General features: G+C 41.4%; 1 protein-coding gene across 1 annotated transcript in view; it reads left to right on the forward strand.

Annotated features, from left to right (window-relative positions):
• The window catches only part of LOC141434798 (uncharacterized), a 34868-nt gene that overhangs the window by 11940 nt on the left and 7509 nt on the right, over window positions 1–15419 (forward strand). Inside the window, 5 exon segments of the mRNA XM_074097242.1 lie at window positions 780–944; window positions 4529–4742; window positions 5412–5555; window positions 6633–6791; window positions 6794–7337. Coding sequence (XP_073953343.1) covers window positions 780–944; window positions 4529–4742; window positions 5412–5555; window positions 6633–6791; window positions 6794–7337 — 1226 coding nt within the window.

A 15419-nucleotide genomic window follows, 5' to 3' on the forward strand; every position in this document is an offset into this window, starting at 1 on the left:
TCCTCTTGAAAATCATCATTTGGTGAAGTGGAACTGATGATGAAGACCACAGTTGACCATCGGAGCTACTACTCATTAACAAGTATTTCACGGGATAAATTTTAATTACTTTGACACAGTTGCTAAGCAATTTGTGCTCCTCCTAATGCACATGGTAAAACGGTTAGTGAAGCACCAGGACTCCTTAATAATGAACGTCTCTGCATCGGAAAAAGCAATCTTTCGTTTTCATTTCATTTCATTTCATTATTTACATTAAAAAACGTGGAAAAAAATATTTTATAACAAAAAATTGAACCGACTACAAAAAACCATGAAAATATTTTTCTACCAGTCTGAAGTCGGTCGGTGCCTCAGCACGAGCCAGCAGGAGTGATTGAAGCCCAATATAAAGTACGTCGGTGAGGTAGATGACTATAGGTCCACTCCTGCTGGCTCGTACTGTGGCACCGACCAACTTCAGACTGGTAGAAAATTGTTTTCATGGTTTTTTGTGGTTGGTTTAATTTTTAGTTATAATTGTTTTTATGAGTATGTATTGTATTTATTGAATGATTTCTACAGTAGTCGTAGTAGGTCTCGCCGTCGCCGGCTCTTGCACTATGAGCAAATAAAGATTCTCTAAACCTGAACGGGGGTGCTACTACGAAAATCGAAGTTCGTATCGCACCGTCGTCCTTCACTCGTATTAAAAATAATATTAGAGTGAGCGGGACGACAAAATACGAAGTTCGATCGAACTTCGTAATACTTACAGAGCCTGTTTAAAATTATTCCAGCCGCCGTCGCGCCGCTCAGAACAGCTTGTACGTGGGTGACTTCCACGAGACGTTCCTCAAGGTGGTGTCCAACAGTCCCGTGTTCCTGTACCCTTACCTGCTGCCGCCCATGCCCTTCCGCTCCGACGTTCAACGGCGGTTCAACTATCTGCGCAGCGAGGACGAGTAAGTTTAACCTGCATTTGATTTATCAGCTGGACAGCGGTGGTGTAGGGGTTATAGCACGCAGCGCGGATTGCTGAGGACCTGGGTTCGATTCCCAGCGCTGGTCTCTTTTTCTGGTTTTTCTGTGCATCCATGTTTCAGTTTGTATTTTCGATATAGTTTCCCGTAAAAGTAACAAATTTGGAGTTGAAATAAAAAATACAAAAAGACTCCAAAAAAAAAAAACAATCGTGCATTTGATTTGTCCACAAATAAAGAAAGTGGTTTTCATTTCAGTAATATTTTAAGGTATAGGTTTTAGGGTACAGGTTTAATTCCACTTATATTATAAATGTGAAATTTTTGTCGGTTTGTTTATTTGCTTGTTAACTCATCACATATAAACTCTTAACCGTTTAGATGAAATTGGATGTACAGATAGTTTGAGTCCCGGGGAAGGACTTAGGATAGTTTTTATACCGGAAAATCACATAGTTCCCGCGATTTCCCGCGTCCATTCGAAACGAATTCTACGCGGACGGAGTCACGGGCATTAGCTAGTCTCTTATAATACTTGCTGAAACGGTAGCTACGAAAGAGAAGGCAGCAAAAACGCTGAATATTAGCAGCTGCAAGTAGGGTTGCCAAATGGAGAAATTAAATTTCCTGATAAAAATCCTTACATCACCCTAAAAGTCCTGGCATTTCTTGTAACAGAGATTTGGCAGCAAAAGTAGATTATAACTAGAGTTTTAATAAAAATAATGATTGAGATCTCTTTAGCTGCAATTTATCCTTATCCTATTTTAAATTGTTTTGAAAGAAATATTTTTGGTTTTGTTGATTAGTTACTACTTACATTTATCATTTCATTCATTAAAACTGTGTAAATCTATATATATAAAAGGCAAAAGTGATTGACTGATGTATCAACGCACAGCCCAAACCGCTGGTTCTAGGGATTTCAAATTTAGCACGTAGGTTCCTTTTAAGGTCTAGGGGTGCACTAAGAAAGGATTTTTCAAAATTCACCCTCTAAGGGGGTGAAATGGGGGTCCAAAGTTAGTATGGGGAAACAAGATTAGTTAGACTATTTTATTCGAAACTTCACAGGAGTATTCTTAACAACAAATAAGTAAACACGTGTTTCAGGTTTTTTGAGAATTCAACCCCTGAAAGGGGGTAATGTGGTGACAAAGTCAATCGAAAAGCAATCGTTGATATTTCAACGTACAGCCCAAACCACTGGACCTAGAGACTTGAAATTTTGCACATAGATACCTTATACAATGTAGGCATCCACTAAGGAAGAATTTTTGGAAATTCTAACGGTAACAAACGGGATTTATATATTCGATTCCGAGTGACCCTATCTCAGTAACTGTAATAACTAGACTTCAAATTTGATTCACAAGTAGGTATTACATTAATTAAAACATCGATTTCAGGATTTTTGAAAATTCCCAAGGGATAAGGAAAAAACGGGATTTACATATTCAGTTTAACTGAATTCTATGAACTATAATAACTACTCTTCAAATTTGGCATAGAAGTAGGTGATTATAATAGTAAAAAAGTTTTAAGGAATTTGGGAAATTCCCACGGGATAAGGAAAAAACGGGATTTATATTCAGTTTAACGGGATCGATTTTTCATTTTACTGGTCCTAAAAAACTGATATTTTGCATATACTTAGGTTCCTTGAGGAGTGTAGGGGAACACTACAAAAGGATTTCCCGAAGTTCTGACGGGAACGGGAAAAATGGGATTTTTCGTTTTACTGGTCGCAGAAGGCCGCAATTTGGCATGTAAGTTGCTTGAGAAGTGAAGAAAACCATTAATAAATAATTTCCCGAAATTCCCACGGGAAAGGGAAAAAAACAGGATCTTTCATTTTAATGGTCCTAGAAAGCTGAAATTCGGCATGTAGGTTGCTTGGGCATTGTAGAAGAGCGTTAAGAGAGGACTTTCCAAAATTCCAACGGGAACGGGAAAATACGGGATATTTCGTTTTACTGATCGCAGAAAACTCAAATTTGGCATTTAGGTTCCTTGGGGAGGTTTTAGGAAAAAACAGGATTTATCGTTAGTATTGTTATTGGAACGATTAAGAGATAATTTGCCGAAATTCTCACGGGAAAGGGAAAAATGGGACTTTTCGTTTTACTGCGAGAAAGCTGAAATTCGGCAAGTAGAGAAGCACTGAGAGAGGCCTGTCCAAAATTCACACGAGAACAGGGAAAAACGGGATTTTTCTTTTTACTGGTCGTAGATAGCTGAAACTTGGCAAGTGTGTTCCTTGGGGAGTGTAGGGGAGCATTAACAGAGCATTTCCCGTTTTTTTTATGGGAACGGAAAAAAACAGGATTTTGCGTTTTACTGGTTGTAGAAAGCTAAAATTTCAAAATTCAAAATTTTATACTGCACGTACGCTGCAAAAAGCTCTTTAACCGACTTCGAAAAAATGAGGAGGTTATGCATTCCGCTATATATATTTTTTTATGTTAGTTCACCGATTTCTCGCTCAATTGTGGATCGATTTTTTAAATAATTTTTTATTCGAAATAATATCTACTCCTGAGGTAGTCCCATTGTCACCAAATCAGAATCTGATGACGGAATCTCAGGGAAATCGAGGGCAACCCTCAAATTTTGTAGGCACGCATTACGTTTTTTATATAATTATCTCGAGTTATTGAAGTATTTGCGTCTGACAGACATCATCTCATGTTGATGAGCTGATGATGGAAGGTTAAACTCCTTAACGGTTAGGAGTTAGAGGAAGTTTCTTTAAACATCATATGCACGTATAGGTAGACCTTTAGTTGTATTTTTTCTGGTTATTCAGGTGAGCTGATGATGGAAGGTATAACTCCTTAACAGTTAGGAGGACACATTAAGTACCTACGCTAAACCAATCAACTCATTACGTAACAAAATTTATCCATACCTGTAAAATAGTATACTGTGACAGGACAGGCAGTATCATAGGAGTGCACTAAGTAAGGATTTTTCGAAATTCCCATGGGAAAAGGAAATACTTAAATTTGTCTGCTTCTTGGTTGTTTGGGGAATCTCTGGAAAAACTGAGCGGATTAATAAAAAAACTATCAGTAAAAGCTTTTTAAAAATCGATACCTACCCGAAATAATAGAAGCCTGTTTCAATTCAATTGCGGACAGTGTGGTTTTCTCTTCAATTCACTTATTCCTATCCTGCGGGAACAATCCTATGCCGCGTAGGTACGAAGTCGCGGGCAAAAAAAGCACGTGGGTTTTCTAGAATTACACCCCTGACCTAAAGATGTGAAACAGGGGTTCAAAGTTTAACGAATTATGATCATCTAGGTTGATTTTTAAATTCTAAAATGTGTTACCCCATATTTAACGCGAGCGAAGCCGCGGGCAACAGCTAGTTTTGTAATAAATGTATCATGACACATAATATTTATATATTTATTTAAAGAGATCATTTTTAAAATACCTGACACTTGCAAAGTCCGGCCGCAATCCTGGCGAAGAGTCAAATATCCTGACATGTCAGGACGAATCCTGACGTATGGCAACCCTAGCTGCCAGTAAATGCTAGTGAATTTCTACTTACAGACTCATAGCCCTCGGCATAGACGAGTTCTGGCAGTACATAGAAGAGAATCCCGACATATACAAGATCCGGACAATACACACCAAGCACCGCTGGGGCCTGGTGACGGCGGTGGAAATGGTCTGCAAGCACATGCTGCCCTGGATGCCGCCTAAAGCCGTGCTGTGCCATATACAGCACGTCCGCAAGTGTAAGGACCAGGATAACCCTATTATAGTGAGTAGTATGGTATAGATCAGTGTCTTTTGGTTAGCGGTCACCACTCGAGGTATTTTCTCCCCCAACGGTTATCTGTTCTTCGAGCGATGTGGCCCGCCCATTGCCACACCAACATGCATACAGCCTATCTCACTAATATTATAAATGCAAAAGTTTGTAAGTCTGTTTCATTGTTTGTTACCTCATCAAGTCCAATCCAAACCGCGGAACCGATTTAGATGAAATTCGGTATAAGTACAGATAGTTAGACGACCAGATGGCCTAGTGGTCAGAGAACCTGACTACGAAGCTTGAGGTCCCGGGTTCGATTCCCGCGTCGGGGCAGATATTTGTATGAAAAATACGAATGTTTGTTCTCGGGTCTTGGGTGTTTAATATGTATTTAAGTATGTATCTATCTATATAATTAAATTTATCCGTTGCTTAGTACCCATAACACAAGCTTTGCTAAGCTTAGTTTGGGACTAGGTTAATTGGTGTGAATTGTCTCGTGATATTTATTATTTATTTTATTATTAGTTTGAGTCGCGGGGAAGAACATGACATAGTTTTTACCCCGGAAATTGCATAGTTCCAGCGGGATCTTAGAGGACTTTAAAATAAAAAACATACATTTTTGGTATAACACGAGTCGTGTTCTCACACCGAACATGCCTTTTCCATCAGAAATTCTTCGCCAGCCGCAAGGTAACGCCGGTGAAGCACGAACTGCTGCCGTTCAACCCAAACCTGACGCTGTACGAGCAGCCCGAACACGAGATGCCGAGGATATTCGTGCGGCATCTGGCCAAGAGCAGCAGGCGGTTCCATGTAAATATACTGTTTTAATAACACCTGGTGCTTATAGTGAGTAGAGGGTCAAGCTTGTATGTAAGGCTCATTTTCCCGAAATGTGCACTTTTTCTTTAGAAGGATCGCTTTCTTGGCAAGTACTCTCTAATAGTGCCCTTTCTCAGATCGAGCTCATTCTGTCTAATTTCATCAGGTGAGTTAGAGGTCAATCACAGGTCCATTTTATTTAATAATCTAACCCCGACATTGTCATTTCAAAGATTAATATCTCAAAAACGGCTGAACCGATTTAAATGAACTATATCTATAAGAACCATCGCTAGAAAACCTGCTTTTAAATAAAAAACCCGCATCCAAATCGGTTCACCCGTTTCAGAGCTATGGTGGCTCGGACAAACACACACACACAGAGCGATCAAACTTATATTATAACACCCCTCTTTTTGCGTCGGGGGTTGAAAAACTGTTGGTCATGAGTCTTCAGAATGACCCTGTGTGCTGTGCAACTGACAGTGAACGTTAGGGTGGTAAACGCATTACTTGGTCGAGTTTATTATGAAACACGTATTGTAACGGGTTCTTTTACAGTCGCCATCAGAAATTTCGGAGCGGCCAAGGTGGTCAAAAATATCGGCCATGCACTCTATTATAAAAAGTATTTCGAGTTTGTTTCGGTATTTTTGATCACCTTGGCCGCTCCGAAATTTCTGATGGCGACTGAGTTAGGTATGTCCCGATTGCTACCTCGTACTTGCCAATCCTGCCACCAAACAGTGTTTGCCCGGAATGAAGGGTAAAAAAGACCGGTGAAAATACCAGCACAATAGGTATTTTATCACTACATTTAAGAATAGCCACGTATCTACATACATACATTACATTACATAAAATCACGCCTCTTTCCCAACGGGGTAGGCAGAGACTACATCCATCCAGTTGCTACGATTCTGGCATACAACTCTCACTTCCTCTACATTCATCAATCTTTTCATGCATGCACGTCGGTTTAGAGTACTCCTGACCCGACCTTTCTTCAGAACGTCCCCGATTTGATCGTGGTAGCCACGTATCTGCAATAAGATATTTTATTTACAGAACTACTACTACCGGAGGACCGGCCTGAACAAAGTCGTAGGCAACGCACCGACGGGAGTGCCTATCGATTTAGGCACGGCCGTCGAACCCCCAAAGAAGAATCCCCTCCCCATCAACTTCACCCAAGAAATCGTCTCCAACCGCCTCAACGTACTCCCGCCAATCGCCCCAAAACCCCCACGCACGACAAGTTTGACATAGAAATAACACCAGCTGTTATGCCATCCACGGCACCACCTGTGATACCCACCCTATACAGCGTAGTCCAAACTCCATCAGGCGCCTATCTGGTCCCACTATCCATGATCACCACTAACAGCGCATCAACGCCTATATGCTCATCAGAAGTCAAAGAAACTGTCTCAAGCAATTTACCAGAACAATCAAACGTGCCTACTGTACCGCCAGCAACAAACGACCATTGTGAGTGCTGCGTACTCATAAGAAAGATTTGCAAAGAACGTCAGACTTTCATGACAGATTTCTTTACGCCTAGAGTAAGAACATGCCCGTGTAAAGAGAAAAGGAGAGCGAAATACCCAAAGATTACGAAGAAGTTGAGATTGTTGATTAATAGTTACAAGAGCAAGTCTTTCTGTGCGTGGGAGGGGCTGCAGTGCCGGGTGCAGTCTTTGACTAAGGAGCTGAAGCGAGGAGAGGGGAAAACTCTGAGTACGGCTGTCCAGTATGATTTGGAGGAGATTGGTAGGTATTTTATTTACGGTTGCTTATAAAATCAAAACCTTATTCTGTTATATTATATGTCACATTTTTATACGACCAGCGCTTTCGGAAAGACCATCATTGCCAAAAATAATGCGCCGCAACACAGAGAAACTAGAGAAACTAGAGAGATGATGTGGTATTTTAGTAGTTATGTTTCAAGTTAATCGGATTACTAGAAGTTCCACTTTCAACTTTTGATTTTCACAATCATACAAACAAACATTGCAAGCTAAATAAAGCAAACGATACAAATCGTCACTACTTTAAAAAAAACTCTTACCTCAAAATAGATAATTTTTCTTAGTGATCTTTATGAACATTATGTCAAGGTTCAATTTTGTTGACATATTGATTTAAGATACGAGACTTTTTCAAAGTAGTGACAAATTGTCTCGTCTTAACAAAAGTAGATTTCGAGCATGCCCGAGGGACCCTGTCGCCAAGTTATCGTTAAAGTTAAATAGATATATGAATGGATGAATGAAACTGCTTTGCGTTAGTTTGCGACAAAGTGAATTAAAATAAGTGGGTATAACTCAGTATCCACGAGACCATGGAATCTCGGTGCCAGACGACGGTGATAATTACTTTTGATGGACATACGTAATTGTGTGATCTAGAACCGGTGCTGGTGAGACATGCCGCTTTGGACTCGCGGTGTAGACGCCCCGTCTGGATCACCTCCGGCTACCAGACACGCCAGGCCCTACGCGTCTCTAGGGTACTCCACTTATGGTGGTGCCCGTCCCGCTTGTTAAGCTCGTCAGACGCAGCAGGCCCCTCTCCAGTCTTCCAATGGGGTGTTATGGGGGACACCCCCCCGGATGGACCTCCAACCTCCCCTTATAGTCCTCCCAAGCCTCGCATCTACTGTTCAACACACTCGAGCTCCCCGAGCGAGTTCCTCGGGGTTCGTGGCAGAATAACTATCGATCGGCAACATCGTTCGGGCACCAAGACCACACAGTCTCGTTATTGCAATACACTACAATAGAACTCACCCGAAACACAGCCGCTCCATCACACATTAATTCTAGCTCTCCTCACCCAGGTAGGCGCTTTCTACTACACTCTTACATTCCTCTCTCTTTATTCAAATCCAAACGACTGTCCAAAGACAATCACGGGCACAGGGCCGCCTATTAAAAAACTAGTCTTGCCATTCTATAAAATCATAAGGAACAGTGTACACGAACTAACCATAAACATGAGAATCGCGGTGCTCCGCGACACTCCCGAAGACGAAGCTTGGTGTTATAGGATCGCCACCAAGTGGCGAGTCCATTCGGCGATCTTCTCACGAGCTCGTAAGGCCGCGCCCCGTTCTGGCCTCGCGCTAGAGGTAGGAGTGAAGCTTAGACCTTGCTCCATCTCTACATTGCCAATCACCTCAACGTTTTCGGATATCACGTCTTCTTGATTGGTATTGGTATCGTGGGATGAAACTGCTGCACTGTCTGGCATTTCTACTTCGCCAAGTTTTCCGTCTTCGTCAACCTCTGAAGCGGTAGGGCAGTCGACGACTTCTTCAGTCTCAGTTGGAACAGGTTGGTTGATTTGTGGATCGGTCTCTATTGCATCGTCGATGTTCTCCAAGGGATCCGGAACACGGTATAAGTTATAACTATCTTGTGAGACCTCGGCTACTGGTTTGGTCCTAGTTGAGACTTCAACTTCAACTTCTGCTTCAAGTGGGTACAAGTGACCAATAGACCGGGTAAACTCGGTACCTCCGGCCTTTACCGTTGCAACTCTACATTGTCCATCTGGACCTTTTGAAAGGGAAGTGATTTTGCCAACTTTCCAATTTACTCTCTTAGAGTCATCCTTAATTTGGACAATATCACCAAGCTGTGGAGGCCTGACTGCTGTCGATCGTGGCTGTTTAACCGAATGTTTATACTTCTCTCGAAGACTTGGTAAGTACTGATGGGTAAACATGGTCTTAAACTCACCTATTATTACTTTGCCTCTTTTCCAGCTTGCTATCAGATCGATCTTGGTAGACGTGCCCACGACATCGGTTTCTGATGGTTCGGGAACTAGGCACTTCCCCAATGTCAAGAAATCTACCGGTCTCAAGATCTGGTCCAGGTCAGTGCCAACATAGGTAAGGGGTCTTTTATTGATGACTAGCTCGATTTCCTTTATCACGGTGAGCAATTGACTGTCATGTAGCAGATGCTTCTCGAGGGTACGCTTCATGCAGTGCTTTACCAGAGCCACTAGCCGCTCGTAAAAACCGCCATGCCATGGGGCTAGCTGGGGAATGAATTTCCACTTGATGTTGTTTTCCACACAGTATGGATTTGACAGGACCTCTGATGTCAACTTGAAGTACAGTGCATTATCCGAAACCACCATGTGTGGTAAACCTCTACAAGCAATCATCCTTCTCAGTGCGAGTAGACATTCTTCGGCTGTCAGATCTCTTACCATTTCCATGTGGATAGCACGCACAGCCAAACAGGTAAATAGGCACACCCATCGTTTCTCTGGACCAACTTTTGTGTTCACTATTACTGGGCCAAAATAATCCACTCCGGTGTACGTGAATGGTGTGCTGTAGTTGACGCGCTCAGCGGGCAGTGCCGGTGCGGCGGGCAGCTGGTACGGACCTCCACCATACTTGATGCATTGTTGGCATCTCTTCAAAATCTTTTGGATCTGCGCTCTGCCTTGTGGTATCCAATACTTCTCTCTGATCAAACTTAGCGTATGAGGAACTCCTACATGATAGTTCCTTTCGTGAATTTCTTTGATAATCTTATCGGTGAACTCTGTCTGCTTTGGGAGCAGTATTGGATGCTTCATATCATAAGTCCAGTTTGTGTTGGCTAAGCGTCCACGGCATCTCAATAATCCGTCTACATCAAGGTACAAGCCTAGATTTCTGGTAAGATGAGTAACCTTCCCATTAACTTCTTCATGAAAATGTTCTGCTTGTAACTTCTTAATATTTTCAACACTTTCATTACTAACTTCTGTACCTTTGCTAGCCACATCATCGGCTTGGATCACATCTGGACCATCTATGATGTCCAGGGCCTCCCCAGCCAAAAGAAGAGTCCTCTGTTCATCATTTTGTTCATGTGTTGGCCAGAACTGACTGTCTTTGCTGAGGAAATCAGGACCTGAAAACCATGATTCTTTCTTTTGTTCCCACAGTTCCGGTCGGGTAGCAAGATCGGCTGGGTTCTTGTGCGTGTTTACATACCTAAATTCAATGTCATTATTTTGTTTTATCTCGTTCACACGGCGTGTAACGAAGGGAGGTAATAGTTTACTACTTTTGACCCAGCTAAGCACGACAAGGCTGTCAGTCCACAGATATTGTTTCTCTATTGTCAGATCTAAACTTTTCTTCACATATTTTAGCAGTCGACTACCAATCAAGAACGCCAAGAGTTCCAGTCTAGGTATCTTTAAGTCGTCTTGGTCTTCTACTGGAGTAACTCTAGCCTTTGACGTGAGAAATGCTGTCTTACTTTCATCCTGGCTAACTATGCGTAGGTACGTGACTGCGGCGTAGGCTCTTTTAGATGCATCTGCAAACGTGTGTAATTCGTATCTCAAATTTTGTTTTGAAACTCCATTCGCTACATAACGTGGTATTCGAACATCTGCGATCGCTTTTAATTGGTCTAATATGCTGTTCCATTTATGTAAGTACTCGTCCGCGAGGTTTGTGTCCCATTTACATTTTGCGACGCAGAGTTCTTGAAACAGTAATTTAGCTGGCAATATTAACGGCGACACAAACCCGCAGGGATCATAGATACGAGCCAGTGTACGTAATACATCCTTTTTGGTCACGTGGTCACTTCTTACAGCTATGTGATCGACGGCCTTAAGTTGTAAAGTGTCCTTTTCTATGTCCCATACGAGACCCAGTATTTTAACTTTCTCTGTGTTTTTGGCTCTTAGCAACTGAGGAATAGTTTTCATGAAATTCTGGTCATTAGACACCCAATCTCTCATGTTCATAGCCATCTCGTGGAACACGCTTCTAGTGTCACTGTAAATTTTGATAGCCTTTTCTAAGTCTTCAGCGCAAGTTACTAAGTTATCCACATAGCATTTGTCAGCTATATTTTCCAACAGTGCCGTATTGTGCTTTGACATGTGATACCGGATGGTGGCCGTCAAAAGAAATGGGCTTGATATTATCCCAAACGGTACTCTACAAAAACGATACTGCAGAAGATTATCTTCGTTTGGCTCTTTGGTAGGATCTTTCACCCAGAGGAATCTTGTCACATCCTTATCTTCCTCTTGCAATCCAACTTGCAGGAAGGCTTTCTCTATATCTGCTGTTATTCCAATCTTTCCGCACCTAAACTTTAGTAGTAGAGCTGTCAGGTCTTCCAGCATTGATGGCCCGCGGTACATACATTCGTTCAAGCTCTTTTGGTTTTTCACCTTTGCCGACGCATCGTACACAATACGACTTCCCTTGCCTTTCTGTCGTACTATGTGATGTGGTAGAAAATGTACAGGTTTATTTAGTTGATAGATTGGTACAGTCGCTGGCTCAACTAGTTCAATAATCTGGGCGTTCAAATGTTCATTCAGGATTTGAGAATAATCCTTGAGTACTCCTTCATCGGATCTTCGAAGAAGGCTCTTCAATCTGCCCAATGCCAGATTGTAGTTGGTTGGTAGATCTGGTGGAAATTGCACCCATGGCCATTTAATTTCATACCGACCGTCGACATACTTGACTGTGTTGTTAAAATGTTCTACGGCTTCTTCTTCTCTGGTCGTTTTTGGAGAATCAGTTATACCAATACCTTCAAGTGCCCATAAAAACTTCATATCAATATCGCGAAGTGGTAAGTCAGGTTCAGTCAAATACGAGCAGCTGGGTTCGTAACACTGACAATAAGTCACTACGGACATGGCATGTTCACATTCACTTTCAATATTGCCTGACACAATCCATCCAAAATCTGAGTTTACCAAATGTAGATTATCTTTGACACGTAGGCGGTCATTAAGGATGAATGTGAAATAGTAGTCATTCCCAATAAGAAGGTCTATACTATCACCTGCGGACTCATCATCGGCAAGAATATCCACCGTGCCTTTAAAGGACTTGTTGACTATTGGTATCTTTTCTGTTATATGAGGCACAACGTTTACCCGAATCTGCCTTTTAACTCCTCTTTTGGTAGTGATCGTCAGTGTAGTGGCTGGGCTGGTGGTTTCAAGTGGTGTTTCCGATCCGAAAGTATATATTATCAGGAGGTCTTCTGTATCTGGTTCAATACAGAGCTTTTTAGCTAATTTGGCGGTAATATAGCTTCTCTGGCTCCCACAGTCAAGAAGTAGGCGACATAATGTTGACTGTGGAAGGTCGTCATCTTTATTGTTTGTCCACGCTGTCGCCGTCTGTAAATAGGATTTATTAGACATATGAGTATCTAATACCCGTGTTTCACAATGATTTAAGGCATCAAAAGGTGTATTCTTACTCTTGTCTGCGACAGTGGGAGTAGGCTTGACTTCCTTCAGCTTCTTTGAACATAATGCACTATTATGATTGCCTCTACAGAAGAAACATTTCTTATTGGATCTACAGTTTCGTGCGTTGTGTCCAGGTCTAAGACACATAAAGCATTTGCCATGAAGCCTTTTCTTTCTTTCTTGCATCGATGAAACCGTACGACATTGGTCACTGAAATGACTACCTCTGCAAAATGCGCACTCCTTCCTCGCTCGTTTATGTCCTACGTCGGTAGCACGCTCGGGCTTGCGTTTGAGCTGTAACTTAGGTTTTCTGTCCTGGTTATTCATGACTGTATGTAGAACCTGTGTCGAAGCTATAGCGGCTGAGGAAGGAGGTATTGCATGTTCCATGGCATCGACTACCTGGCTCAAAGATGACCTAAGCTCATCTATGTCATTTTTCTTTGTTAAAAGTTTAACTTGGTACATCACTTGACTGGGAAACTTGCTGGAAATTGTTACTCTCAGGTGTCCACTGTTGACATTTTCACCGAGCGTTGACAGTATCCTGATGTGTTTTTCTATCTCATTGAGAGTTTGTCTACACTCTGTGGCTATGTTAGATGCTGTGCCAATTTTATTCAAGGCATCGTAGTGAGCATCAACAACCCTGTCCCTTGAGCCATATCGACCTTTCAGAGTGTCGATTGCAATTTTATAATTTTCATTAGTAGCTCCTAATCCATGCACAGTCTGAAGGGCTGTACCTTCCAGAGAGCAGAGTAAATATGATAGTTTGTCTACCTCCTTAAGGTCTCTGGAATGCACGTTTGCTTCGAACAGGTCCCAAAATTCAGTCCATTTCAGTATATCGCCATTATACTTTGGTAATTCCAGCTTAGGTAGTCTTGCTGCCTGTGGACCACTTTGTTTCAAGGAAGAGTTCGCTGCTAACTCCAGCGCTTCGAGACTAGCCACTAATTCTTCTGCCTCCATTTGATCTTCCAAGTATTCTTCCGGAAGTCGACGGTTGATGCTCTTTTCGATAAATATATGAGTCTCTCTTTCAAAGGTATCTACTGCATGCTTCAGCTGTAGACGCCTTCTGGTCAGCTCTAGGAGGTCTATCCCGACTCCTTGAGCCAGCATTGACCCAGCCTCACGTTTCAAGCGTACCATATATTCATGTCTTTTTAATACCCGGGAATAGAGAGCTTCCTCCATCTTGATTGAGTAATAACGCTAGGGTCCCTTTTACGTCCAAGTAAGTATATCTGTAAGATTATGATAATAATAGTTTATTTTGCTTTAAACGTGGTAAAATTGGTCTTATAAGATAGCCAAAAGGTTAACATTAATTTTGACAATCTGCTCAATGAACCTCAATAATTTAGAAGGTCGGTGACGGCGCGGAACCTAAGTTGAATGTTGGTCAGATATACACCTATTCTTCATTGACATTGCACCACCCAAAGAAAATACAACGAGAAACTTTGAGGTACAATGCTCTTCTACCAGCTCGAGACCGTTGGCAATTGTCGAAGTCGCCGACGCCTAACGCCGCCACTGCATACAGTTTGCAATTTATGTATTTTTTTTGTTTATTGACATTAAAACAACATTTAGATAAGTAAGTACACTCAAAATGCTATTAGTAACACAGCATAGGTGTGAATACTTCATTCCTAGCCAGGTAGAATGTCTCATTGTATTTTTGTATTGAAGAATACTTATAAATTAAAATGACTTACTTATTTTATTATACCGATCGCTAAAACGTATTAGGATCTTCGCTTTGAACTACTCCAAATATCGATGTTGGGTATCCGAGACTGAAAGGAGTAACTTGTTCTGTTTCCAATCAAATTATCAAAATAACCTGGATGTTAAAACACAGGGAAAACCTTTTCAACCACTTGTTGTCAGTTTAGTATTTAAAACTTACAAGTAAGTCGGTACCTTCAGAATCAAGACGAAACGAATCATAATTCATAGTTATTTTATCGTACTTTGTCACATTAGCCCATAGGGCAAACATTTGACAAATTATGTACACTCACAATTGACGATTAACTATATCAGCACTGGAAGCATTAACGTCATGTCTGAAGCTGAGCTAAATACCCACAAACATTCCGTGTCAGGTACTTGTCAGGTAGATATTGCGAACTTACATAGTAAATCAGATAACAAGTTCTTTAGCATATCTCCATCTCTCAACATCATATAACAACTATTTTGCATAAAACTTAACTTATCTTAAATTTCGAGTTTATAAATTCCTGAATTCAATTCATAGTTGTTTTACCCAGTTTTATTACGCCTGGAAAGCTAAAGGAGTGGAGTCCATACAACCTCAGTTGTGGTTGCGTAATGTTGGCGCACTTGCATACGAACGAAACAAACCATAGTAGTTATTCTTACTTTTTTATATGCCCAAAAAACTAAAGGGGTAAGGACAACACAACTTAATTGCAGTTGCGTAATGTTGCCGCACCTGAAATGTCACGAGAAACCCTAAACAAATAATCAATTTCCTCATCCTGAAAATTTATTTCAACACTTTAGCGTGAGAATCGTAACGAATGATGTTTGGGTAAATTATAATAA

This window comes from Choristoneura fumiferana, chromosome 14 (genome assembly GCF_025370935.1).
Source record: "Choristoneura fumiferana chromosome 14, NRCan_CFum_1, whole genome shotgun sequence".
Classification (NCBI taxonomy): domain Eukaryota; kingdom Metazoa; phylum Arthropoda; class Insecta; order Lepidoptera; family Tortricidae; genus Choristoneura; species Choristoneura fumiferana.